The following is a 27645-nucleotide window of genomic DNA, read 5'->3' on the forward strand; positions in this document are numbered from 1 at the left end:
ACAAAGTATTAGCGTCTGTCGTTTGGGTTATTAGTATTACGAGTATTTTATAGACAACGCTTATTCCCTGTTAATGCTTTTAAGGGAACAAAAGGGAATTTTGTTTTTGTTACCAGAAGTTAAATTGATATGGTTTTTCTTTAAAAGTCCATGGAAGAGTAAATATTTTTCTTTGAATATTAACCCAAGCACTGTATACAGTAATAACCCCAGCGCTGTATACAGTAATATAACCCCCAGTGCTGTATACAGTAATATAACCCCCAGCACTGTATACAGTAATATAACCCCCCAGCGCTGTATACAGTAATATAACCCCCAGCGCTGTATACAGTAATATAACCCCCAGCGCTGTATACAGTAATATAACCCCCCAGTGCTGTATACAGTAATAACCCCCAGTGCTGTATACAGTAATATAACCCCCAGCGCTGTATACAGTAATATAACCCCCCGTGCTGTATACAGTAATATACCCCCAGCACTGTATACAGTAATATAACCCCCCAGCGCTGTATACAGTAATATAACCCCCAGCGCTGTATACAGTAATATAACCCCCAGCGCTGTATACAGTAATATAACCCCCAGCACTGTATACAGTAATATAACCCCCCAGCGCTGTATACAGTAATATAACCCCCAGCGCTGTATACAGTAATATAACCCCCCAGTGCTGTATACAGTAATAACCCCCAGTGCTGTATACAGTAATATAACCCCCAGCGCTGTATACAGTAATATAACCCCCCGTGCTGTATACAGTAATATACCCCCAGCACTGTATACAGTAATATAACCCCCCAGCGCTGTATACAGTAATATAACCCCCAGCGCTGTATACAGTAATATAACCCCCAGCGCTGTATACAGTAATATAACCCCCAGCGCTGTATACAGTAATATAACCCCCAGCGCTGTATACAGTAATATAACCCCCCAGCGCTGTATACAGTAATATAACCCCCCAGCGCTGTATACAGTAATATAACCCCCCAGCGCTGTATACAGTAATAACCCCAGCACTGTATACAGTAATATAACCCCCAGCACTGTATACAGTAATAACCCCAGCGCTGTATACAGTAATATAACCCCCAGCACTGTATACAGTAATAACCCCAGCGCTGTATACAGTAATATAACACCCCAGCGCTGTATACAGTAATATAACCCCAGCACTGTATACAGTAATAACCCCCAGCGCTGTATACAGTAATATAACCCCCCAGCGCTGTATACAGTAATATAACCCCCCAGCGCTGTATACAGTAATATAACCCCCAGCGCTGTATACAGTAATATAACCCCCAGCGCTGTATACAGTAATATAACCCCCAGCGCTGTATACAGTAATATAACCCCCCTGCGCTGTATCTGCAATCCTGGAAGCCGCCATTTTTGTCAGTCATGTGATATTTTGGATGACTTTCCCGGCTCAAACACCACACTGAGCTGATGCTTTATGGCGATGCTAATGAAGTCCGTTCCTCCATAGACTTTCATATAATTAGAGTGTCAGGTTGGGTGATTGAGACTGAGCCATTCTATTGTTCCCCACAGGCAGTATGATGAGAAGTCGGGGTGTTTAGTAGATCGGGGGTCAGATAACAGAGCGAGAATCATACAAACGGCTGATATGCAGCTGCCTGAAAACTTTATATTATGGGGCAAAAACTACAACTGTTTTAAAGAGAAATTATCACAATACCTTAAAATAAAACTCCGTGACTCTGTCAGGGAAATCAAAGGATCTTCCCAACAGGCCCCTGATCCCCACTACCCGCATTACAGCTACGTGGGACAGTTTGTGGGAAATTGGGACTGTCATGTGAAAACCTGGACTGTTGGAAGGTGAACTAAAAATGTTGATAGGGGCAGCTAACTAAAACTGATTTTTTTTGTTGTTGTTAAAAAAATGGGTTAAATATATGAAAAACCAGGCTGCAGCAGCACAATGTCCTCATTCGGGGTTCAGGCTGGACCTTGTCACATCAGTTTGTTCTTCTCAACAACATCAGCAGACGCCCAGACGTTTCGGCCCGGACGCCATTTATATCATCCTGAAAGAATCCGGCGCTGAAAGCTTCAAATAAATCATAGGAAATCTGTTACCAAAAAATAAAAACAAAAACTCGTGTTTTTCAATTATTCCACGTCTCCTGGAAATGTAATTTAACTATTAACCATTTAAACATATTTAAAAATATATATTTCTTAATTCTAATAAAGGGTTCCCGTGGGTGGGCTACAGGAGGGGGCAAGAAGGTTGTGGCAAAAAACATAACCCCCAAAAATACAGAACTGCTTAAAAATACTCCGAAATAGGCAGGGCCAGTTCTTTAGGACTTAAGTCCCCCTCTTTCCTCCGAAAATGAAGACTGTCCTGCGAAAACCGGGACTGTTGGGAGTTATATTACCTTTCTCATGTCGCTTGGAGTTAAAATTGTAGATGTTAGGCCATTTGATATCCACAATGTAAATAGATCTAATATAAACATATAACATATATAACATATATATATATCATATATATTATATATAACATATATATTAAACTAGAATATATATAACATAAATATAACATATAACATATATTATATATATATAACATATATATATAATATATGTTATATATTATATATATATAACATATATATAGTATATATATTATATATATAATATATATTCTAGTTTACATTTACAGTAATCACATGGTCTGAAAACAAAACTATAATAAAGATTTTAATATATGTCTTAATCTTAGATCTTCCTTAAGAGATACAAACCCTTAGACTATGTTTGTTTCGCTACCAGGCTCCCCACCACCAAGCTTTATCCGCTAAACGAGTTCTTATATCCTCATAGCGAGAGCTTCAGTATACGGCAGTGACTCATAGACTATGCTTTTTCTATACAATATTTACGGGAAACATTCAGCATCTTGCAGGTTGTCATGGTTACCACAAAGATGTTCCCTGCGAAGCAATTTTTTTTTTTAATGTATTTTATTATTTACCTAATTAGGATGAAATAATTGTTAGTTTCCATGCCTGCTACAGAATTATTACAGATTCATTTAAATGTAACAAATTTGGTTGTAAAGAGATTCTCTTCCCAAATGACCCCAAAACCCTCTCCCCTTCGTAGTTGTAGGAATTATTAATAAGGATAAACATTTATTCATTTATTTTTTTACATAAAAGTCTATTTTTGCATGTAATGGTGCAAGAAAAAAATCTTATTCATATATTATTTTCACAGAATATTAAATTGTCATGTGACACGAAGCAGACACTGGAATGATATTGCCATGGAAACTGAAAAAAAGCTTCTTAATTTTTGAATGTGAATAAACCATTAAACGAAAGAATAAAATGATGGATGATGAAGTTTATGTGCTTAACATACTAAAGAGAGGACTTAATATTTTGCTTAAGTGGAACAGCATCTTTAACTGGAATTTTTTTTTTAGTTGTGACAGCAGTAATGTTTAAATCAAATTCCAAAACTACAGATATGGAATGCAGCTCAGATTTGTAAAATTCTACCTACGATAGAAGGTGTTATACCTACTCCAACACACACACATGCTAACACACACGCACATGCTAACACACACACACACATGCTAACACACACACATACATTGTCATTTGATCGCATATTTCTTTGTCTGGAGCTTTTCTGTACAGCTGTTTGCACAACGTGACCCCCACGGCGGTCCTGCCTCCGTTGACATCCCTGTTTGGAGAATTTGGGCTGGCTGGAGGGGCAATTGCTCCCTGCCCCCCCCCCACTCCCCGAGTCTGCCCACACCCCCCCGGGCCTACGTACCCGTGCTTACTCGTAGTATTTAAAGAAAGTGAAAAAATTACTAACCAGTATGATCTGTGAACCTTCTAAGGCGGGTTATTACTGTTATTGAAAATCAGTTAATTCTAGGGTAAAAGATGCTAAAATAATTTCATTTTCTAAAAACGTAAATTAATAATAATAATAATAATAAATGAATACTTTCTGTTTCATCTACAAAATTGACCGTCTCTGTAAAAATCTCAATTTCCTTTTTTTGTGTTTTTTTTACTATCTGTCCAAATTCTTCAAATCAGATTAACCCTTTGGACCATCCCACCCCTAATAGGGTGGTCCCTTGGCAGGTGCCAGCGGGCCATTGCTCAGAATTCACTTGAGAGACCGCTGAGGGTCGTCCGTGCGGGGAGATCGGGCTGTCAGCTTCGCCAGCCTCTTGCTAATAGACGCAATATAGCAGTACTTGTACCAATTAATGTTACATGTAAGGGGGGGCTTTTAAATGCCCCAGCAGATGCTCAGACATTCCTTTCCACAGTAATAATAATAATATCAAAATAAATCATTACATAAAATACAGTATAAAATACAAAATAAAATCATAATAATGATTTTTAAAATTAAATTGTTTTTAACTCCTTAAGGACAATGGGCGGTCCCTAAACCCATTGAAAACAATGCATTTTTAGCCCGTACATGTACAGGCTTTGTCATTAAGAGGTTAATTTATCTATATAGTGTGTGTATATATATATATATATATATATATATATATATATATATTATATATATATATCAAAATAGATATTGAAGGTACTAAATGAGGTCTGTGGTTTTAATATTCTGTAGGATATAAAACCCACATTTTCTGCTGCTTAAAAAATATTCTCATTATTTCTATGGTTACTTGTTACAACACACATTATCATACTAACACTTTAAATGACCAAACGGGCACCTTAAGTTTAACGGGTATGGTAAGAGGGTGTAAGCAACAAGGCTTTGTGGCTTTTCATGTCATCTTTTCATTTAGAAGGATAATGTATTTTATTTACGCAGTTTCATTTATAAACCCATTTCCTGCTGTGTGTATACACATGACTGAGTTTTACAGCTGTTGAACAGTCAGGACTGTCCCTCCTTAAAAAAGGACAGTTGGGGGGTATGTAGTATTATAATGGAATCTTTAAAACCAGGCTTAAAGAACAGCCCCATCCCCACCGCTGCTGCTGAGGCTCAGCTTTCATCTGCCCCAGCCGTCTCTTTGTGACTTGTTGTATGTGATTGGAATGGCGATGATTCCACATAAAAAGTCATATTGACTGTAGTTCGATAAAACCTCGTGTACGCAGCTACTGAGTAACGCGGTGAACAAAAAAATGGAAAGACAATGAAATTATTTTTAGGTTTTAAAATTGTTTCAGCAGGACCCCTTTTTTGCTCTAAATCCACATTTCTCTCCGATGCACTGCTTGGTACATGTGTGTCCTATCTGCCCATTGTACTGCGTTGCGGATCAATAAAAATCGCTTTAAAAATCAATAAATTCTAATAAAATGTCCGAGAGTTTCCTCGATATTCCTGTAAGTTAAGGGTTAACACAAAGTAACTGCAGTTTCATTGTGACAGAGCTGTGAGTCACTGACAAAGTCCCTTAATAACCGAAGGATTGGGCCAGTGCCCTCTAGTGGCTGAGATGTGAAAAGACACTTTGTTTCTTGGATGTTTGACACAAACTTTTTAAATTCAATAAGTTGTTATGAATCCCATGACTGCTGCAGGGCCAACTCAGATCTTTATACAGGATAAACTAACTTCTGGTGGCCCTTCGTGGTGTATTTTCCACGGGATAGTCTAAGTTTTTGGGCAGCGTACCACTGTCGAGTATGGCAGCCGCACTGCCCTGCTGTTGCTGCAGTACAGACCTCAGTCGCAGTTCCCGTGGGGCTATCATGCAGTGTAGTGAAGCCTTGCTTTAGGATCTGATGTCTTCGGCTCCAGAGTTTGGCTTCGCTACCTATAAACCTTTTGACCATAGCCCTGCCCCAATTGCCTAAAGTCATGCCCACCCAACAAAGGCATCCTAGTTTGAACACCTAAAATGTTGGGGGGTATGTATGTGTATGTGGGTTCATTATGGAGGAGGGGTTCCGTCACATCTATTACTGGAGTCCAATTGGAGTCCAGTACATCTTACTGTATGCAAAACAGTGCAAATCAGACTCCTCCCCCTTTGCTGCCTCTACAAACAAGGAAGTGTAAGCAGGAAGCATACTTAGGTACACTTCCTGCACATGGTCTGTCGCTCTCCAATTGATCTTAATGGGGGATGACCTCCCTTTGAAATGAACTGGAGTATCTCCAGCCAATCATATGTATGCTTGTAAAACATCCACGCTTAAGTGAGCATTGACTTCATTGGGCGCACGTCATACCAGAGGTAGCCGGGGACAGGAGGGAAATATGGCGGAAGTAACGCATGCAGACAGACGCATTGGAGTCCATATAGAATTATATCCAAAATGCATTGGATAAAATAACTTTATTCCACCAAATAAAGTGTACACCACCCTCCCCCACCTTTGCAAAAAATATCCCCAGATTTTATTTTATTTTGAAAAAAATGTGCCCTTCTTACGTTATGTGCTCACAGGGGCCACGGCAGCTACCAGGTCCCCCAGGTCTTTATCTTCATGGGTCACACTCCGCGACGAGATATAAGACCGCTTCCTTCCCTCCCCGCAGTGTACGATAACAATGTGTCTCCCTCCTAGGCCGCCGGCTTTTATTCTACGGGTTGTTAAAGCTCTCTGTAGCCGGACAGATGTTTTTTTTTTATACACACAGAAGATTGAATGGCGCAAGCAGATCTCTCGCTGTGTAACGAAAATATATTGTGAAAGGCTGCCCGCGCAGGAACACGACTGAAAAATGTCAAACGCCTAGCAGTTCCATTGCTCCCGCGCGCTCTCCTCCTATTCTTCACTGCCTCAGCGCCCCTCTTACACCTGCCTTCTCGGCGATTGATGCGGGAGCTTTTATATCGGCGGACGGGATCAAAGTAATTGGAGTGGAGGGGCCAGGCATGAAATCCTAGCTTTAGTACCGAAGTGTTTTTGATGCCGGAGGAGGTTTTTTTTTGTAACATTAAAGGAGGAACAGAATCTGAATTTTCAGCCGCATGGCTTTACATTTTTTCACATATTAATATTCGTCGGTTCTTCCTCGGTTCGATGAATATGAATCCTTCAGGGACCCCATTAGCTGCTGTAGACGGGGTATTGTGTGTGTGTGGGGGGGTGGACAGCTTTGTCTGTGGCCATGGACTTTTTTTTTCTGTGGGCCCTCTGACTATTTAACGGACTTCATTAACATATGCAGGACTTCATTAGCATCGCCATAAAGAATCATCGAGTGTAGTGTTTGAGTTTGGATTGTACCAAATATAATATGATAGCGATTGGAGCCTCCAGATCTGCAGATAACCAAGCTTTATTGTCCAACAATTACAGTGCGCCCAAACAATTAACATAACGCACACACATTCTCTTACACATATACATAAAGACCTATGCTATATTTGTGTACTTATTCCGCGTAAACAATATTTTGGAAAATATTTTAGCAACACATCATTAAGAGAGTCACTTTAGCCCACGGACAAGGTGACGAGAGTCCATCGTACAAAAGGGCAACCGTTCAAGGCTAGATCTAGGGAGCAAGACGGATAGGTTGACAATAAGTAACGTGGTCTACAGACCCTTTGAATGAATACATTGTGTGGAGAGGTCCCCGCCACATGGAGCTTACAGTCTAAGAATAAGTATGAATGACCTGAGTAGCTGGTTTAATATGTACAATCGTGTGCAAACATCAGTAATACTTCCTGCTTATTAAAAGGTTTTACCCTTTAGTAAGAAAATTGTTGCTAACATGTCTCCGTCTCAATATCTGTCTTTGTTTTGTTTGCTTAGATGTGGACCTCACGGACAGAGAGTCTCATATAGGTGGGTACACGTTCTCATCTCTTACTAACGTCGGCCTCGTTGGCGCGATTTCGCTAGGGGGGCATCTATGACTATTTTATCACAATTCCACCATCCGCCATGTTGTAATGTAAGCCATGACAAACTATTTGGGGGTTACGTGCAACACTTGAAAAGCAGTCTTATCACCATAGCAACCAAAGAAAATCCCCACTGACTGGAGCATTCCATCAGTTACTATGGCGATAAGACCAATATTCAAAGCTTTTGACCAGGATGACTTTTTATACGTAACCCCATTTTGCTATCATTTTCTTCCCATCCCTTTCCATACATGAAAGCTTCCACGGTTTGCTCAGCTGGCGTTTTGTCCAAGTGGAACAGCACCTTTAAGACCCTTAAAAAATGACACAAGGAGAAGGATTTCCATAATAAGAGGGTAGCAGATAAGTGGAACAGCCTCCCGGCAGAGGTGGTAGGGGTTTAATACAGTCTGGAAATTTAAACATGCACGGGATAGGCATATTTTATATGGAACGGGTTGTAGGGGTTACGCGGACCACTGGATTACGGATGTTCCAGCCAAGACCCCACTTGTTCACTCAAGCGTTTTCCTTCCTTTATTGCAGATTTGGAGTCTCTGGATAACCTGGAGGAGCTGCAGGAAGGTAAAACGAATTTGGCAAATTTGCGTGCGAATAAAAAGATAATAGAACTTGAATTAATTGTATCGCTTCTGAAATCCACTCTCGGTTGAGCGAGGTCAGGACAGGTCAGGACTGACGGCGTGGTTTTTATTCCCTTTTTGGCATAAATCATCGGTAGATGTGACCTTACATCCAGTGTCTTAATAAAACAAATTTATTCGTAGAATGTGAATTATTTCTGAGTTTTTTTTAATTTTTTTTTTAAAATGATTGTTCTACAAATGAGGAACCTAGACGGCGTGCTGAAGGTCGGAACTATATTTTAGAATTCATTCGGGCAGCGAGAAATAGTAACGTACCAAAAAAAACAAAAAAAACGGTAACATTCACCAATTCATATGTAATTATAGAAAGTGACAACGTAGGCCTAGACCAACAATTGATTAACTGCATTCATTCTAAATCAAGCTGCGTTTGAACGGCTAACGATTTACAATATACCTTCTACTCAACACCTAATATTTTTTTTTTTAGAAGAATTGAAAACCTTAGTCGTAATTGTGCTTTTAGAATGAGGGACGCCAGAAATTTTTACCAAAATGTTAGATCTCTGATGTGCACAAAGACAGAATGAAAAATAAAGAAAGACTAAAAACAAAAGTTTAATTTTAAAAAGCCCTTTCAACGAGAAACCGACGTTATTTTTAGTTGTAAACTTTTGTTTTTTGCCGTGTATGATTTATGGCAGCCTGCGGCCCTCCAGCTGCCGCAGGACTCCATCTCCCATCCTGCTCAGCCAGCCCCTTAGCGGAAAGAGCATTATGGGAGATGTAGTCCTGCCATAAATCCTTAATTAGTAGCTATAAAGCCGTATTCGTCCTAAATATCTCCGTGATCATTTTAATTATGTGTTTTATTTCTGATGTAACAGAATTTTTGTTTTTTTTTAATAATCGAGCAGAGAAGTCTATTAATACTTGACATTTTCCATAAATTTCATTTCGAATCCCTTGTGCGTTTTTTTCCCCTTCCAGAAGGCATTATTAGCAGGAACTGCACAGAAAATGGCTGGTCGGAGCCTTTTCCTCATTATTCCGACGCCTGTGGCTTTGATGTAAATGAAACGGGGCCCGACCAGGTAGGAAACTCAAAATATTCCTCCAACTCCAGATTGTTACTAAATAAATCATGTGGAATCCGCTGTTTAACCCCTTAAGGACAATGGGCGGTCCCTAAACCCATTGAAAACAATGCATTTTGAGCCCGTACATGTACGGGCTTTGTCATTAAGGGGTTAAATGTGGCCTGTGGCGTTTTTTGGAGTGATAGATTTTTAAAACCAATTTCTATACGTGTTTTTCATTTTTTTTTATCGTACTCACGACGTTTAATAATTATTTAGCCGTCCAATGACGATAAGAAAACTCAATCACTTTTGAAATTGAAGTTAATATTAAATATAGCTATAAATAATGAGAATAACGATGATAATAAAGTTCTTTGTGCAGAAATACTCAGTGTTTAATCCGACACCAGCTGCACAATGAATCAAAATCCCCTTTCCCAAAAAAATATGTAACGTAATAAAGTTCTTTCTCTTCCTTCAATTACTAATTGAAAGCTACATTTGGGTGTTTCATGCGAGGGCATGCGAGTTGCTTGTTCGAAGCAAGGTTGGAACTCAGTATTCATATTTACAACTAACTTCTATACACCCCATTGACTTGAATAGGATCCATAGACGTGAAGAAGGCCTGGCGTATCTTTGGGGCCATTGGTGCATGGCGGTCTATATGCGCTTGCCCATGCAAAGAGGAGCCATTTTACAATCTGCTGCCGTCAGGCACGGAATTACTTTAATCTTTTGTGCCCTTTTTTGGGGGTTTAGGGTTATAATATGATTTGGGTGGCCTCCTTTCGTGTGCCTAAGATGAGGAATCTTGGGGTCATTTCATGACGCTGGCTCGGCACCAATACTTCGTCCACCCTTCTGACTTGGGTGCTCTACCTGGGGGACTTAGAGATGGGGTGGGATAAGTAGGTCTTTTATTATTGGGTATCCTGTTTTATTTACTTTATCGCTAATCCTCAGGATGAGGCACAGGATGGAATTTCTTTAAATATTACTTGAGCCAAATTTTTACAGCTTTGCTCATTTTCTCCTAGTAGATTAAACAAACGATCTGTCATTATCTAAACTTCTCCAGATGGACAGTGGAATCAGGGCATGTTTGACCCAAATTATACAAGTTCTACTTTCTCAGGGAAACTAGTGCGTTTTTCCCCGTTGTCAGCTTGGGCTGTTTGTGAATGTCGCTGCTCATCTATTGTTCCTCCTCACATTCTCTCTGAAATGTCTCACGTTCCAGGACACCTACTTTCTGTCCGTGAAGGCGCTCTACACCGTTGGATACAGTACGTCGCTGGTTGCCCTTACTACTGCGATGGTGATTCTCTGTCGCTTCAGGTAGGTGGGCCAAATGAATCTTATGGGTAAACGATTATTTTGGGGTGTATTTTTGTACCTTTTGTATTTTTGTACCTTAGAATCGTAGACTTGAGAATGCCCCAACAGCTCTGGAAAGTCGCATGTGTAAGTCTTGACACCCAACGAAATGTGGAGAAGTTAATGGCCAAGCATTTGCCCATTACGGGGAGATTTTTGCTTTACACCTACAAAAAAGTCCCTTTATCCCCTTACCTGAGGGCGGCTATTGATCCATATATAGTTCTCCTCCTCCGACCAGTAAAATGCTGTACTTTTACGAATACTAAAGGCTACGGAGGTGGCGCTTCACCTTTAAAAAAGTGAAAATAAATACATTTTCATGCCCAAACGTATTTGATGTTTATATGCACAGAGAAGCATTGTGCACATTACTTTAGCTTACATTTATTTATTTATTGTGTATTTTGATATAATGTGTAATTAGATTAAGCAGTAAGAGAACACTTTGGACATTTTTACTGCTATGCAGCTATGGTGATGAATGGTTTTGGCATTTTTGATTGGTCGCCTGCAATTGTTTGGTTTTCTATGATTTTAGAGCAGACAAGAAAATCGGTCAATTTTATTAATGGTATGCATTGAGAGGCTTTCACCAAAAAGTACAGAAAATCACACTTTTAAAATGCTTAAAAGCATTAGAAATAAAAGTTCATGGAATGAAGGACACATATTACTAAGTAAAATAACCTTAAATATGGGATTTTCCTTAGCTTAGGCGTTTGTTTCCTCATTCAGCTGAATAAAACTCTCTACAGCAGGCTGAGGGTCCTCGGAGTTGTAGTCCAGAAGCATTTGATGAGCCTAATAGCAATAATGAAATGTTATTTTGTCCTGTCACTATACAGCTTTATTAAAAAAAAGTCATTTTGACCATTTTCATTTAGTTTAATAGTTATGTTTTTTTGTAGGAAAAACTAGCATTTATGTTCGCATACCTAAAAAAAAAATGTCATGTTTATGCTTTTAACGCCTTTGTCTTGTTATATACAGTGCTGTGCAACGGTTTTAGGTGATTATTCAAAAATAGACATTTTAATTTATTTTTAGCATTTAATAAAGTGCAAGTTGAGTAAAAATCTAAATCAAATCAATATTTGGCGAGACCACCCTTTGCCTTAAAAACAGCATCAATTCTCCTAGGTATATCTGCACAAAGTCAGGGATTTTGTAGGCATATAGTTAGGTGTTTGATTAAACAATTATACCAAAGAGGTGCTAATGATCATTAATTTAATATGTAGGTAGAAAAACAATCATTAATTAAATAGAAACAGCTGTGTAGGAGGATTAAACCTGGGCGAGGGCAGCCAAACTCAGTAACAAGGTGAGGTTGCTGAATGTCAAAAGTCATACATCATGGCAAGACCGAGCACAGCAACAAGCCACAAGGTAGCTACACCTCTTCAGCACGTTTTCTTCCTGGCAGAAAGTGTCCAAGCTCTTTTGAAGATGCGCAAAGAAATGGGCAAAATTGTGGACTGTAGATGCAATGATAGGTCAAGGAAACTGCAGCAGATGAAAGACCTGCTTGTCCAGCAGTGCCATCAGCCCAGCAAGGAAGAAAGCAGTAGGACTCTGTTACACCCATCTACTGTCTGGAGAAGTCTGGTCACAAGTGATCTTCATGGAAGACTTGGGGGCCAAATACCTCCAATGGAAACAATGCCAAGTTACTCAACTATTCACAAAATCACAGGCGCTGGGGTGCAGAAAATGGCAGCTGGTGGACTGAAGAGTCAAAGGTGTAAATAGTTGGCTGTAGCAGAAAGGCTATTGCAGGCAACAGTGAAGCATGGCGGAGGTTCCTTGCAAGTTTGGGGCTGCATTTCTGCAAATGGAGTTGGAGATTTGGTCAGACTGAATGCTGAGAAGTACAGGCAGATACTTATCCATCATGCGATACCATCAGGGAGGCATCTGCTTGGCCCTGAATTTATTCAGCAGCGTGACAACGACCCAGAAAATATAGCTAAAGCCATTAAGAACTATCTTCAGCATAAAGAGGTCTTCCACAGAGCCCTGATCTTAACATCATTGAATCTCTTTGAGAATTCATGAAGAGAGAGAGAGGCAACCGAGGAGCCTAAATCCACAAAAGAACTGCGGTTAGTTCTTCAAGATGTTTGGAACAACCTACCTGCCGAGTTCCTTAAAAAGCTATGTGCGAGTGGACCTAGAAGAGCTGATGCTGTTTTGAAGGCAAAGGGAGGTCATCAAATATCGATTCCAATTAGAATGTTCTTTTGTTCACTTAATTTACGTTTTGTTAAATGATAAAAATCGATTGCCCACTGGCATGGCCAACTTCGGCTATGATAACCACCCATGAGGTCAATTAAAGCAGTTTGATGGGAGACGTACAATGTCAAGTTTGTAAGAACCCAACAGCAAGACGAGTTTGGCTAACAACTGTTATCAGACATTGGAAAAACAACATAGATCAGCGAATAAAAAAAAATAACGGTCTTATATCCTCTGTCTTATTATAATTATCATAATATTATTGAACATATTTTTCATTTTGCAGAAAACTTCACTGCACCAGGAACTTCATCCACATGAACCTGTTTGTATCGTTCATACTGCGAGCGATATCTGTTTTTATTAAAGACGAAGTTCTGTACGCTGAGCAAGATGGAAACCCTTGTCATGTTTCAACGGTAAGCGCCGAGAAACCACCACCCGGACCGGTCCAGAACGTGATGTGGTTGCGTTGTGACATCATGCCATCTCCACATTAGGTCATGCAGTGACCAATTTTAGGGCCACTTTATAAATGGGTGATGCCCATCTCAATGCACTATAGAGCACACCACCTACGATTACGACCTGCTGGTGCACACGTGTTCCGTTAACCATGATCACACCAAAATAAACCCTTCTCTTTCACATAAGTATACATTCATTATTTTATTTAGGTGAATATAAGTCCTTTCTCCTGCTGTAAAGACTCAAACCTTAATCAGCCGTCGGTCTCGTCTTAGATTCAGGAGCCGTATGTCTATCCCATGCATGTTTAATCCCCTCGCTGTATTAGCCTCTACCACTTCTGCTGGGAGGCTGTTCCGCTCTCTCAGTAATATAACACTTCCTTTCATTACATCTTAGTCTCTAAGTTTAAGTTAATGACCTAATATATAATAATAATATAATATTTATTTTTCTGGGAGGTCACCTGTCCTACAGAGCTTACAATCTGTATGTTTTAATTCCCTTTGCAAGAAGGGCGCAGAGCCATTGGGACGCCGAGCCATTATGTGGGTGTTTAGAACGACCAAAGATTTTTTTTACTTAAGTAAACTTTTATACGTTCGTTGTCTATATCTTCTATGCATTTGCAGGTTTTAATGCTGTTTTCACAATGTTTTGTGTTTATTTTGTTAGTATTGTGTACACGGCAGGTTTCTTATAACGGAACGCTTTCTCCGTAGGTGGAATGTAAAGCGGTGATGGTGTTTTTCCATTATTGCGTCATGTCCAATTACTTCTGGCTTTTCATAGAAGGACTTTATCTCTTTACACTCCTGGTGGAGACGTTTTTTCCAGAAAGGAGATACTTTTATTGGTACACAATAATCGGATGGGGTATGTTTTCAATATTTTTATTATCATTATTATTATTAGGATTTATTATATGACTAACAATGTTTTCAATATTATTATGATTTTTATTATAATAAGATTTTTAGGTGACTTTATTTTTAAAATTATTTTTATTATTATTATTATAATGATTAGGATTTTTTATGTGACCATATTTTTAAAATTATTATTTTTATTATTATTATAATGATTAGGATTTTTTATGTGACTAACTACGGGTTTAGGACTGTAATTTAATACCAGAGAATCAAGGGAAAGATAATTTCAATAATACAACGATCATGCCTACACATTCAGCTCCTCTAATGCTTTCATGCTAATGCTGCTGTGGATTATCCGTTAAACCACTAGGGTCCCCTAAAAAGCTTAGGGGCCCCTAGGCATATGCCTAGCGTGTCTGATGGATAGTACACCATTGTTATGTATTTACACATAAAAGCTTGTTATTAAATACTAAACACATATAATATAATATCTCGGAATCGTTTCCTTTTAATGCAACAAAATTGAGGGACAGCAAAAGTCTTTAGCGCCACCTGGTGGTAGAGAAATGAGGGTAAAAAATAAATAAATAGTGTAAGAGAATATTTTTCTCGTATTTTAAAAGAGAATAATTTGTTGCAGAATCCAACAGAGATGTTTGTATTTCTCCTGCATCATCAGCCACATCAGTTTCTACAGATGTAAAATAAGTTATTGTTTTAGTTGTAAAAAAATAGCAAAAATCACTAGCATGGGGCAAACGCTGGGAAAAAATGATCCCGGAACATTCACCGTTTCGCCTGATTCCATGGTAAGGCCAACAAGAGCAAAAGAAGAGTACGAAAGCTAGCAATTAGCGACGGCTGATGCCCCCCACAGTCAAGTGACCTAAATGTCAGAATGCTTGTAACGCAAGCAACTGCAGGAACTCAGTCGCTGACACACAATTATACAAATATCCAGCCTTATCAAACCATCAGTCTAGGCAAGCACCTTATAGTTTAAAGTGATCACTATATTATATAAATGTTCCAGACATGACACGGTGATCGCTCTAATTATTTAACAATATGGGGTCGCGGACATGCTTAGCGGCCGAGACGTTAATAATTTGTCTGTTGATAGAATTGGGTGGAAATCGTTGATAGGAAGAGATATTCCATGCTTCAGGTAGAAAGAATGAACAGCTTTACAGATCAGCAACCAAGGCTTGGTCACCCCTTAAAGATAAAACGGGAACAACCTTTTACAGCCATTAAATCTTCATTAAAAACTGTGGAAGAAGACACTTCATGGACAATGCGGCCAGTCAAATTATTTAAATATATTTAATAATCAATAGTCTACAATAATAAGAGATGACACCCCACAATGAGACAGCATGTATGTATCCTGCCGTCAAAGAGAAAGCATCAAGTGCAACCAACTAGACTTCTGTAAAGCAAGCAGGAGGCACTTCATAGACTCGCGTACCAGAAAAACATGGCGCCGGCAGGCAAGACAGAGGGCCATACAAGGAGGTGGAAGCCAAGCCTTAAAGCTTCAACACAGGCCCCTATGTGTCCTCTGTGTCTGCCTACGGCCCCTTGGACTGTATCTGGACTTGAAGGGTCTGACCTTTGCCCTGCTCCGTCACACCTGCCCTTCTTCTATCCCAGATACCCAACCGGGTCCTAACACAAATAAACAAATGCGTAACGAGCACTCAGAGATTTCGGGGGTCGGTTTGGTTTCTGCGGTTGGGGTCCCGCCTCGTTTAGTGAGAGGCGTACGAAGGGGCGAATCGGGGGAAAAAATGCGTTAAAATTCAGTTCCTTAAATATTTAGAGCCAAAGTAAATAGAGATAGTTTATTATAAAATGAGACGTGCAAATATTACATGCCGACGTTCATTCATCACATAATCGCGTAGAACAGTATGTATTCCAGCGTTTTATTTGGCCAGTCTGATTAATAGTTAATTTAATCGAGTCCCTCTGAGTATGTTTTAATACCGTCTGATGTTCATTTGCATTTTAATTGCGCGCTCTTATCAAAAAAAGAGTGAGTTACGCCTCGGACAATTTATTCTGGAGAATCCTATGACACCGGTTTTGCATTTCAAAGTGGATCTGCCAATCCGAGCCACTAAATTTCAAGGACTCTTTTTCTGAGCCTCTCAAAGCCCTTCATTTCCATAGCGCTTCCCTTCCATTCTTTTATATATATATATATATATTTATTTATATAACGGCTCTTTGAATTCGAGGTATCTGCCGGCATGTTATGACAGCTCTGATCTGTGTTCATGAATTATTACATATCTCTCGTGCCATCAGCCGAGTAGAAAGAAATATACATTCATCGTATAATGAGCTCTGGAATCCGGCTACAAGCTGGCGCTTCTTATATTTTATTTATTTCCCATTGCCGCTAATAAATAGAACAGGGAACGTGACGCTAAATACCAGGAATCTACTTTCATTCATGCGCTTATTCGGATTTCTCTCTTGTGTTGGTTTATCGGGTATTCATGAGCAGCGAGAAGCGGACGATCTTTAGAATGTTGCGATGATTTGAGCGCCATGATGCTTCGAAATAACTTTTTTCGGGAACATCAAACATTCTAAGGTCGGGTTATGGAATGTTCTTGCTGATTCTCCATTATGCAAGAACTGGCGATTCATCGGGTCGACGTTTACGGAGATATGGCGGACTTTGCACATTATTGAGTAACAATGTATTCCAAATGGGGCTATTACAAAAAAGAGTTCTACAAATCAGATATATTTTTCAATTTGGGCTCCGATTGTCTTTTGTCTCTGTTTCTGGATGCTGACTTCCTTTTATTTACAGGAACTCCGCTGATTTGCGTTACCATCTGGGCTGTATTACGACTTCACTTTGATGACTTGGGGTATGTATACGGTTCATCCCCGAGTACTGGTGTAATTTAACCCGGTTAGAAGGGTAGACAAAGACCTGCTGCGTACAGTAACAATACAGTAATAACCCCCCCAGCGCTGTATACAGTAATATAACCCCCAGCGCAGTATACAGTAATAACCCCCCAGCGCTGTATACAGTAATATAACCCCCAGCACTGTATACAGTAATAACCCCCCAGCACTGTATACAGTAATATAACCCCCAGTGCTGTATACAGTAATATAACCCCCCAGCGCTGTATACAGTAATATAACCCCCAGCGCTGTATACAGTAATATAACCCCCCAGCGCTGTATACAGTAATATAACCCCCAGCGCTGTATACAGTAATATAACCCCCAGCGCTGTATACAGTAATATAACCCCCCAGCGCTGTATACAGTAATATAACCCCCAGCGCTGTATACAGTAATAACCCCCCAGCGCTGTATACAGTAATATAACCCCCAGCGCTGTATACAGTAATAACCCCCCAGCGCTGTATACAGTAATATAACCCCCAGCACTGTATACAGTAATAACCCCCCAGCACTGTATAAAGTAATAACCCCCCAGCACTGTATAAAGTAATAACCCCCAGCGCTGTATACAGTAATATAATCCCCAGCGCTGTATACAGTAATATACCCCCCCAGCGCTGTATACAGTAATATACCCTCCAGCGCTGTATACAGTAATATAACCCCCAGCGCTGTATACAGTAATATAACCCCCCAGCGCTGTATACAGTAATATAACCCCCCAGCACTGTATACAGTAATATAACCCCCAGCGCTGTATACAGTAATATAACCCCCAGCGCTGTATACAGTAATATAACCCCCAGCACTGTATACAGTAATATAACCCCCAGCGCTGTATACAGTAATATAACCCCCAGCGCTGTATACAGTAATATAAACCCCCAGCGCTGTATACAGTAATATAACCCCCCAGCGCTGTATACAGTAATATAAGCCCCAGCACTGTATACAGTAATATAACCCCCAGCACTGTATACAGTAATATAACCTCCAGCACTGTATACAGTAATATAACCCCCAGCACTGTATACAGTAATATAATCCCCAGCGCTGTATACAGTAATATAACCCCCCAGCGCTGTATACAGTAATATAAACCCCCAGCGCTGTATACAGTAATATAACCCCCCAGCGCTGTATACAGTAATATAACCCCCCAGCGCTGTATACAGTAATATAACCCCCAGCGCTGTATACAGTAATATAACCCCCCCAGCGCTGTATAATGTTATAACCCCCCAGCGCTGTATACAGTAATATAACCCCCAGCGCTGTATACAGTAATATAACCCCCAGCCCTATATACACTAATATAACCCCAATGCTGTATAAAGTAATAACCCCCAGCGCTATATACAGTAATAACCCCCAGTGCTGTATACAGTAATAATCCCCCAGCGCTGTTTAAAGTAATAACCCCCAGCGCTATACACAGTAATATACCCCCCCAGCACTGTATACTGTTATAACCCCCCAGCGCTATATACAGTAATAAACCCCCAGCGCTGTATACAGTAATATACCCCCCAGCACTGTATACTGTTATAACCCCCAGCGCTATATACAGTAATAAAACCCCCACGCTGTATAAAGTAATAACCCCAGCGCTATATACAGTAATAATCCCCCAGCGCTGTATACAGTAATAATCCCCCAGCGCTGTATACACTAATATAACCCCCAGCGCTGTATACAGTAATAACCCCCAGCACTGTATACAGTAATAAACCCCCCCCGGCGCTGTATACAGTAATAAACCCCCCGGCGCTGTATTCAGTAATATAACCCCCCAGCGCTGTATACAGTAATATAACACCCAGGGCTGTATCTGCAGTCCTGGAAGCCGCCATTGCTGTCAGTCATACAGTAATAACCCCCCCAAGTGCTGTATACAGTAACGTCAGTTATCCCATTTTGTCCCAATAAACTCCCTTTATTTGCAGACCTGGAGCCGCCGTTGCTGTCAGTCATGTGATATTTTGGGCGACTTTCCTGGCTCAAACACCGCACTGAGCTGACGCTTTATGGCAATGCTAATGAAGTCCGTTCCTCTATAGACTTTAATTAGTCAGAGAGTCCGGCTGTGTCATTAAGACCAAGCCCAAGCAGAAGTGGTAGAGGGCAATACAGTGAGGGTAATAAACATGCCCGGGATAGACATACGGCCATAATTCTATATTTCTGGGATATCTGCAGATTTTTTTCTGGCTAAAGAAAAAAATTAAAAAAATCCTGGAACTTTAATTCCAAATATATTGCCAGATACTAAATGCAACTCGAAATGAGCCCCGTATGAACAGATATGCAAAGATTATCGACTGGTGAGGCTTGCAGAATTGCTGGCCCAAAATTGCAAGGTGCTGCTTTTTGCCCCCTATTCTGGTGCCCGTGCACTATGCTAACATTAAATCATTACATTTATTCCAGAAGCTTCCATAGGACCAGTTTTTTTTTTATTATTATAAACAGTTTAATAGAAAAGAGCATAATTAATTATTTTACAAATTCTCTGTTCTTTTTAGCTGTTGGGATACAAACAACAAGACTGCTCTGTGGTGGGTGATTAAGGGTCCTGTCATTGGCTCAATCATGGTAAGTTAAATCCAATATTAATTCAAATATTTATTCATATATATATTTATTATTATTATTATTATTATATATTATTCATGATATTTTACCATCTGCAGACATAAGTGCCAAAGTTCTTATTTTAATATAATCATTTCATTAAATATTAATATTTATAATTAATTATTAATAAACATTAACAGCCACCGTGTACCTGACCTGAGATATAAAAAAAGTGCATTGTAGTGATAACCAAAAAATTTGATTGTACAATATAATAAGAAATATTTAACAGTAAAAATCATTTTTTTTTCTATAATAGTTATTTATTTGGCTCACACCAGGGCTGGATGTTATTGTTTGTTAATGCCATGTTTAAATTAGAATTGTCTGTATTGTTATAGAGCCAGATAATTAGGAAATTGATTATATTTATTTTAAAAAGCACCAAGGATTATTAATTGCAAAACAAGAATATGACCTTCTTACACAAAGATATCCCATATCATAGAGGTCCCCATAAAACCATGCATTTAAAGGTGTTATTTAACTATTTTCTGCCTGTACATAGATGGTCAAGGAAAAGATTAGCAAGGGTTACACAGAGCTGGATAACTAGTGCCACCTAGTGCTCAGTCCTTAAATTACAGGCGTTACTGAACATGCAATGCAGTCTTTCATCAGTAGGGGGTGCTGGATATACAGGAGTGTATATATACCACATCCTATACAGCCAGTTGCTATTTTTTTATCTATTGCTACAGGTTTCGGGTATTCTGGCACCTTGTCTTTTTTATTTTTAGATACCAGCTGACAACACTGGATGTACATAAATTGTATTAAAATGACTCTATGATATCTTTAGCAGGAGAGATTGAATTTCCCAGTTGAAATTTTCTTCCAAGTCCCATTTTCCAACTTGGCAGATACTAAGAGGTTAATAAGTTTCCAAGTTGTGGTTGGTTTTTAACTGAGTGGAGCCAAGACGGGCTTTAGAGTACAGTCACGTTTACAAAAAATGTAGGAATTGAGTTTGTGCTTTCAGTTCATTATGATTACACCTGATGCATCATTCTTATCCACAGATCAACTTTGTGTTGTTCGTCGGAATCATCATCATCCTCGTTCAGAAGCTCCAGTCGCCTGATATCGGAGGCAATGAATCCAGTATATACCTGTAAGTATAATAATATCCACATCGAGCAGAGATACAATATGGTGTACACCGATTGAAGGGACAAGTCTAATGGGAATGTTCGCACAGATTACATATTGTAATGCAGCGCATTTTTACAATTATGTAAAAATTGTAGGATATATATATATATATATATATATATATATAAATATATATACACAGTATATATATATATATATACTGTATATACACGACTATATGAATATATGTTTATGGAACCATTTTTGTTTTTCAAGTGCCTTGATTATAACGCACCTTAACCCACCATGTGCCAACTATGGTGGGTTAAGTGCCCACCATGTAACTCTATGTGGGTTTCCAACTGCTACATTTAATATTGAATATATAATATCTATATTGATTATAAGCTCTTTTGGGCAGGGACGGCCTCACCTTTTCTTTCCGCAAGTCCCAATTTCCATATGATGCACTACGTGTTATGTCCTAATTACCCATTGTACAGCGCTACGGAATATGATGGCGCTACGTATATACCAGTAAATAACAATATTGCAAAACCAACACGACAGTGAGGCACCAGGTCAGCTCAAGCAATGCATTCGGGAACTGAAAGAACAAATACACAGACAAACATTGTTTAATAAAAAATAAAAATAAAACTTGTTTGCGCAGGAGTATCAGAATTACAAGCAAAAGTGTAACGTTAGATATAAAGGATACATCGCAATGTACCGGCTGCCCTCCTGGGCAAAAATCTGGCCATAGTGACAACATGGCGTATACGTGTTATTGCATCTTATAGGTATGTCTATAAGTGACCTGATGTATATAGTTCTATACACAGAGGATCATCAAGCCTTTATTACATGCTAAAAAAAAGGTGCACGCAGTATATAGTCCTATGAAAATAAATGGATTAATGGGTCACCTGAACTTTGTGGGGTTGTGTGGATGAATGGTGCAATCACCATAGCAACCAGTAGAATGTTCCTGGCAATGGTGCTAATATATTACCCAAGCCGTGCTTAAAAAAATAAAAATCTTTATTGTCATAAACATACATAAGGATATCCAACTATACTTCCTCTTCAGTGCGTAACTTTTATAATTTGATATATTTTATATTTATTTTAGAATTTTATATATTGCTTGCACTTTAACACGTAGGAGAGTTACCTTATAATAATATATTTTTTAAAAATGCATAGAAGGGTTCATCAGAATCCCTTCCATGAATTTGCCGCTTTTCCCCTTTTTTCCGGCTATTTGACTTTTTGCCCAAATGCATCTCCTGTCCAGCAGCGCGCATGCGTGTTCACTCACCCCCGGCCAGCTCCGGCTCATTATAAATTTCTGGGGGTCTAATGAGACATTTGGGGCTTCCTGCTGGTTTCAGTGGGATCTCTTTTCTGCCAAAACCGGCGCTAGAACACGGAGAGCCAAAAGGGGTTCTCTCAGCAGGTAAGTAGAGTAGTGTTTTTAGCAACATTTAGACAAAAAAATGCATATTAAAGTACTTACTGAGTATTTTAATCTGAATCCAAGTCGGGTGATGCTGCTTGGGGCAGAACACGGTCCTTTTAACTTTATATTTCCATTTTGTTTATTGATAAAATGGTATCAAGCGAAGAGTCGTTGAGTCTTTAGTTTTGCATTTTTATTAGTACCATTTATTGCAATTGGCTTCAAAAAGTTGCTGATTAAGGTTTATGTTTTTCATAAATTTCTGGCACTCGTTAAGTGGTCGGTTATTATTTTAGGATTTAACCGCAGCACGAGGTGGGATGCATTGTATATCAATGCAATATGATCAATAAAAGATCATTTTAAAACCATGTAAAGGATAAAAATAAAAAATAAAAATTCCTATTGTTTCCTACTGGTTGTGGAAGTCGTATCATTGGCTGTAACTCACTTTAATTTCCATCTGTTGTGAGGTTGTCGGCTATCACAAATAGGTGATTATTCCCACTCCTGGAAACTGTCTGCCATGGCTCTGCCCTCCCTCAACCCTTTTAAAGCTTTTTAGGTTATAGCTCCACCCTTTTTCTACTTAGTCCCACCCCCTGTTGGATCTTACTCCACCCATTTCCCACAATTCCTCATGTATGGTAATTACACATCAGGATTCATCACCAAACCCGTCAGCAGGTCCATTTAAATATTTCCATGTGTATTCTGCATGATTTTGGTTAAATGCATTTTTGCAATCAGAAATTCCATAAAAAGGGGGGAAATTACATTATTATGCATAGTTTGTCTCAATATAAAGAGAAGCCACGCATTATCACAAAGGTAACAGATCAGAGTCCGTTAATTGTATTTGTATCAGATTATAAATTGAGTTTGTGCTTTTATCTATCTTTATGTTCATTGTTGAGTTTATTTTAAAAACTTCATACAGTGTATTTTTTTTTCCGTTTTAACAACTTTCAGATGCTTTACTTTTTTGCCCTAAATGTCGCTCAAACCCTTGATTTAAAATAAATAAATAATAAGTTCCCTAAATATGTCACGTTCGATGAAGCAGGAGAAACATAAAGTTCTCAAGACTCGTGGCCTCCTACAAGCTTCAAGAGCACAAAAATAACTCGATCAATAAAAAGCTCTATTTTGTTTAATTTAGAGGGTTTTTTTTCTCTTTAGAGTTTGTTCTTTCAATTGATTCTCCGATAGGTTTGTATAGAATTTTTCTTTCATTATTCTTTTTTTTTATTATTCTTTTTTATTCTTATTTATTTATTCTTATATTATTTTATTCTTAAATTATTATTATTATAATCCTTATTATTGATTTATTATATAGAAATATAGAGACCTTAATATTAGGATTTCATCTTTAGTAAAATATGCTAGCGATGTTTCGTTAAAGTCTTTGGTTTTAGGCGTCTTCTGCTTTGTATGTTATTCTGCCAAAACGCTTCTTTTGATCACTTTTCTATGCAAAAAGGGAGTGCTGGCAAAAGCCAGATGTTTGCTGGTTTGATGCCGTCCTTCAGTGTGTTTTAAACCAGTCCTGTTTTATTTCTATAATTAAGAAATAGGTAAGGAAACTAGTAAAGGTAGACCCTTATCCACGTTTCTAATATCCTTTTCCATTCCAGTGTTTCCATTGTTTAAATTATTATTTTTTTTCTTTATTTTGACCCCTCAGATTACGTTTATAACTAGCACATTTTTAAAAAGGATGTTTGAACGTATCAATGTGAATTGATAGATAGAGATAGAAAGGGGTTCTACCTTTTTTTTAACGTATGGTTCTCAGTAGAATGTGGTCTCAGATTCCTATTGGCTAAGGAGACACCCTATAAGGAAGCCATAGATTACTGATTCATTTTAATAAATAATAATATTTATTATTTTATTATTATTTTTATTCTTTATTCACGTTTTGATTGTGAAAATATATTGAAGACAATGCTAGAAACATTCACTAGGCGTTGAGAAAGTACATTAAATTAAATTAAATACCTTTTAACCCCTTAATGACAAAGCCCGTACATGTACAGGCTCAAAATGCATTGTTTTCAATGGGTTTAGGGACCGCCCATTGTCCTTAAGGGGTTAATGTATCAAATGATCAGAAACACCATTGTATGATATTCTCGTATGGTCAACAAGGATTCAGCCATAGTCTGGATAAAAATCATCATCGTCTTGGGGAATAGTGGTGACAATTCCCATAAATCACAAAGAACAGCTATTTCACACCAAACCAAATGGGAAAATTCCAAAAAAAAACCTCAAATACAATAAATTTCGGGCATCCTTTAAATATTAATAGTAATGAAGTAACACAGTCATTACAGATCTTGTTAAGTGTATTCGTCATGACCGTAGGTGTTCATTGTCCGTTGAGTTTGCCGTTCTGCTGTGTCCTGTGTATTGTGTTAAACAGATGACTTTCTGCCAAAACCGCCTACAAAAGCTGAAATATACTAATTTTATCAGCAGCTGCTTTCAGAAATGCTACTGTAAGACAGACAGTGCTCACCAGCACAGTTGCAAGATGTCCACCATTACTCTGTAAGTGTACGCACTCCTGTGACGTTACCGTGTTTGTGAAGCATGATTCCGATACTTGTTGTCCATGTTTGCTGGGTCAGAGGCATTTTGTTGCATGATACATTGATGTTGTGTGTCTGTGTGAAATAAAGAACCCTTAGATGTTTGAATAAGTCAGGACCCTGTTATGATCGAGCTCTACACGATATAATTATAGGCAAACCATTCATTATATATATATATATATATATGTATTATGTTTACACCGCAGACGACATCTGTACAATACACATAATATATACCTAATCGATATTTATTTTAATGAAAGGGCAGATACTTAGGACTGACAGAGAACCTCTCCATTATTCTTTTTAATTGTGCCAATGTACCGCCTGAACTATATAAATGTAACATATGTCCTAAATTAATTACCGGTATATATATTAATATATATTAATTAAATAAATTATATTTCACTACATTTTGGTTCTCAAATGTTGCTGGGTTGCAATGTTTTATTATTGCAATAATTTAAATATATAAATGTCATATATAATATAAATATATAACTAAATACATTTAGTTTATTGTTCTGCATATACCGTATTGGCTCGGATTTAGGCCGCCCCCGTATATAGACCGCACCCTAAAAGTTTGGTGCTTTTTTAAAGAAAAAATTTTTTTCTTTAAAAAAGCACCAAAAAACATGCTGCCACTCTGTCCTCCCCCTCCGAGATATGCTGCCACTCTGTCCTCCCCCTCCGAGATATGCTGCCACTCTGTCCTCCCCCCCTCGAGATACGCTGCCACTCTGTCCTCCCCCCCTCGAGATATGCTGCCACTCTGTCCTCCCCCCCTCGAGATACGCTGCCACTCTGTCCTCCCCCCCTCGAGATACGCTGCCACTCTGTCCTCCCCCCCTCGAGATATGCTGCCACTCTGTCCTCCCCGCGATATGCTGCCACTCTGTCCCCCCCCCCGACTTACCAGAGCAGACTCCCGGGTGTCTTACGGGGCCGGAGGGGGACATCTATGCACATCGTGTATACAACTCCCGGTGCCGGCACTCAGCGGAAGTGCCGGTACCGGAAGTTGTATACGTGTATTGCGTAGATGTCTTCCGCCGGCCCTGCAAGACACCCGGGAGTCTGCCCTGGTAAGTCGGGGGGGTTAGAATGCATCGTGCGCACGTTCACCGGCAACGGCGCATCGCCGCTGCCGGTGAACGTCCGTGCGATGCGCTTAGACAACCTCCCGTGCCGGTACTCCCCCCCGTGGGAAGTGCTGGCAGGGGAGGCTGTCTGAGCGTATCAGACAGTAGGATGCAGGTCCCCTGCACCGCTGCGGGGGATCTGTATCCTAACCCCGCTGCCTGCCCGGCGCCCGGGACTGCATGTCCCGTGCGTCGGGCGCTAGACCCCGAATATAGGCCGCACCCCCACTTTAAAGACTTAAAGTGGGGGAAAAAAGTGCGGCCTATATTCGGGCCAATACGGTATATAAAGTCCAAGGATAATTTTTTAAATTGATAATATTTTTATAGCTTTTACCAGCATATAGTTGTCTATTTTTAAAATAGTATAAAGTTAGAATAATTTCTTGACGGGTGCCTTTCACAACACAATGTGATCTTATAATTATACCTGTTCCTCCGGGTCTACACCCAGATCCTTCAGGCCACAGTAGCGAGGTCCTGGTATGCCCCACTCCCAGCCAATTTTGCCTTTAAATGGGGGGGGGCAGTCCTGGCCACGTCCCTCAAGGGTAGGCTTCGGGTAGCCGGAGCCCACAAGTTCCCAGGTATAACATAATGCATCCACAGCATCATTCCTCATGCTGTAGAAATAATTATTTAATCATACAAAATTTGTCATGTGACACAAAAGCAGCTACCGATAGGCTGTTTTTCAAAGAAAAGATTAAAACGACAAATCAGCTGAGATTAATTCAGTTAATATATTACAGAATACAATGTATCAATACGGGGAAAACATCATTTTCTTTAGTGCTATACTACATTAGTTTCTACCACACTGTGTTTAATACTATAGGAACACTTATTTAAAAATGTATACAAAAAAAAAAAGATATAAATAAAAAAAGAAATTTAAAATAAAAATATATTTATAAAAAAATAAAATGTTAACTTTCATGTTTAAAAATCCTAGAATCCAGAAAGCTCAATAGTAGATGATTTTATAGTATATATTTATATAGTGGGAGAGTATCATTTGTAGTCCTTCCTACTGTTTGATTTTATCTGTTTCCCATCTATATGTTTTTTCATTGTGTGTCACAATATATGTTTTGTTTTTCTATTTAATAATAATAATTATTATTTCCTGAAAATAAAATTAAGAAAATTTGTTCCGTTAATTCTTTGCATTTACTATTTGTAATATAAGATGGATCCATAGCT

General features: G+C 39.0%; 1 protein-coding gene across 3 annotated transcripts in view; it reads left to right on the forward strand.

Moving 5' to 3' along the window:
* The window catches only part of ADCYAP1R1 (ADCYAP receptor type I), a 77339-nt gene that overhangs the window by 42047 nt on the left and 7647 nt on the right, over positions 1–27645 (forward strand). For 2 of the 3 annotated variants that reach the window (XM_053468291.1, XM_053468292.1), the window contains exons 5-14: positions 7788–7820; positions 8429–8467; positions 9481–9584; positions 10816–10913; positions 13483–13615; positions 14387–14540; positions 17376–17436; positions 20014–20083; positions 21148–21239; positions 25173–25247. In XM_053468291.1, coding sequence (XP_053324266.1) covers positions 7788–7820; positions 8429–8467; positions 9481–9584; positions 10816–10913; positions 13483–13615; positions 14387–14540; positions 17376–17436; positions 20014–20083; positions 21148–21239; positions 25173–25247 — 859 coding nt within the window. The remainder of the gene's footprint in view (positions 1–7787; positions 7821–8428; positions 8468–9480; positions 9585–10815; positions 10914–13482; positions 13616–14386; positions 14541–17375; positions 17437–20013; positions 20084–21147; positions 21240–25172; positions 25248–27645) is intronic. The other variant, XM_053468293.1, reaches the window with a different exon arrangement.

Source organism: Spea bombifrons, chromosome 5, assembly GCF_027358695.1.
Source record: "Spea bombifrons isolate aSpeBom1 chromosome 5, aSpeBom1.2.pri, whole genome shotgun sequence".
Classification (NCBI taxonomy): Eukaryota; Metazoa; Chordata; class Amphibia; order Anura; family Pelobatidae; genus Spea; species Spea bombifrons.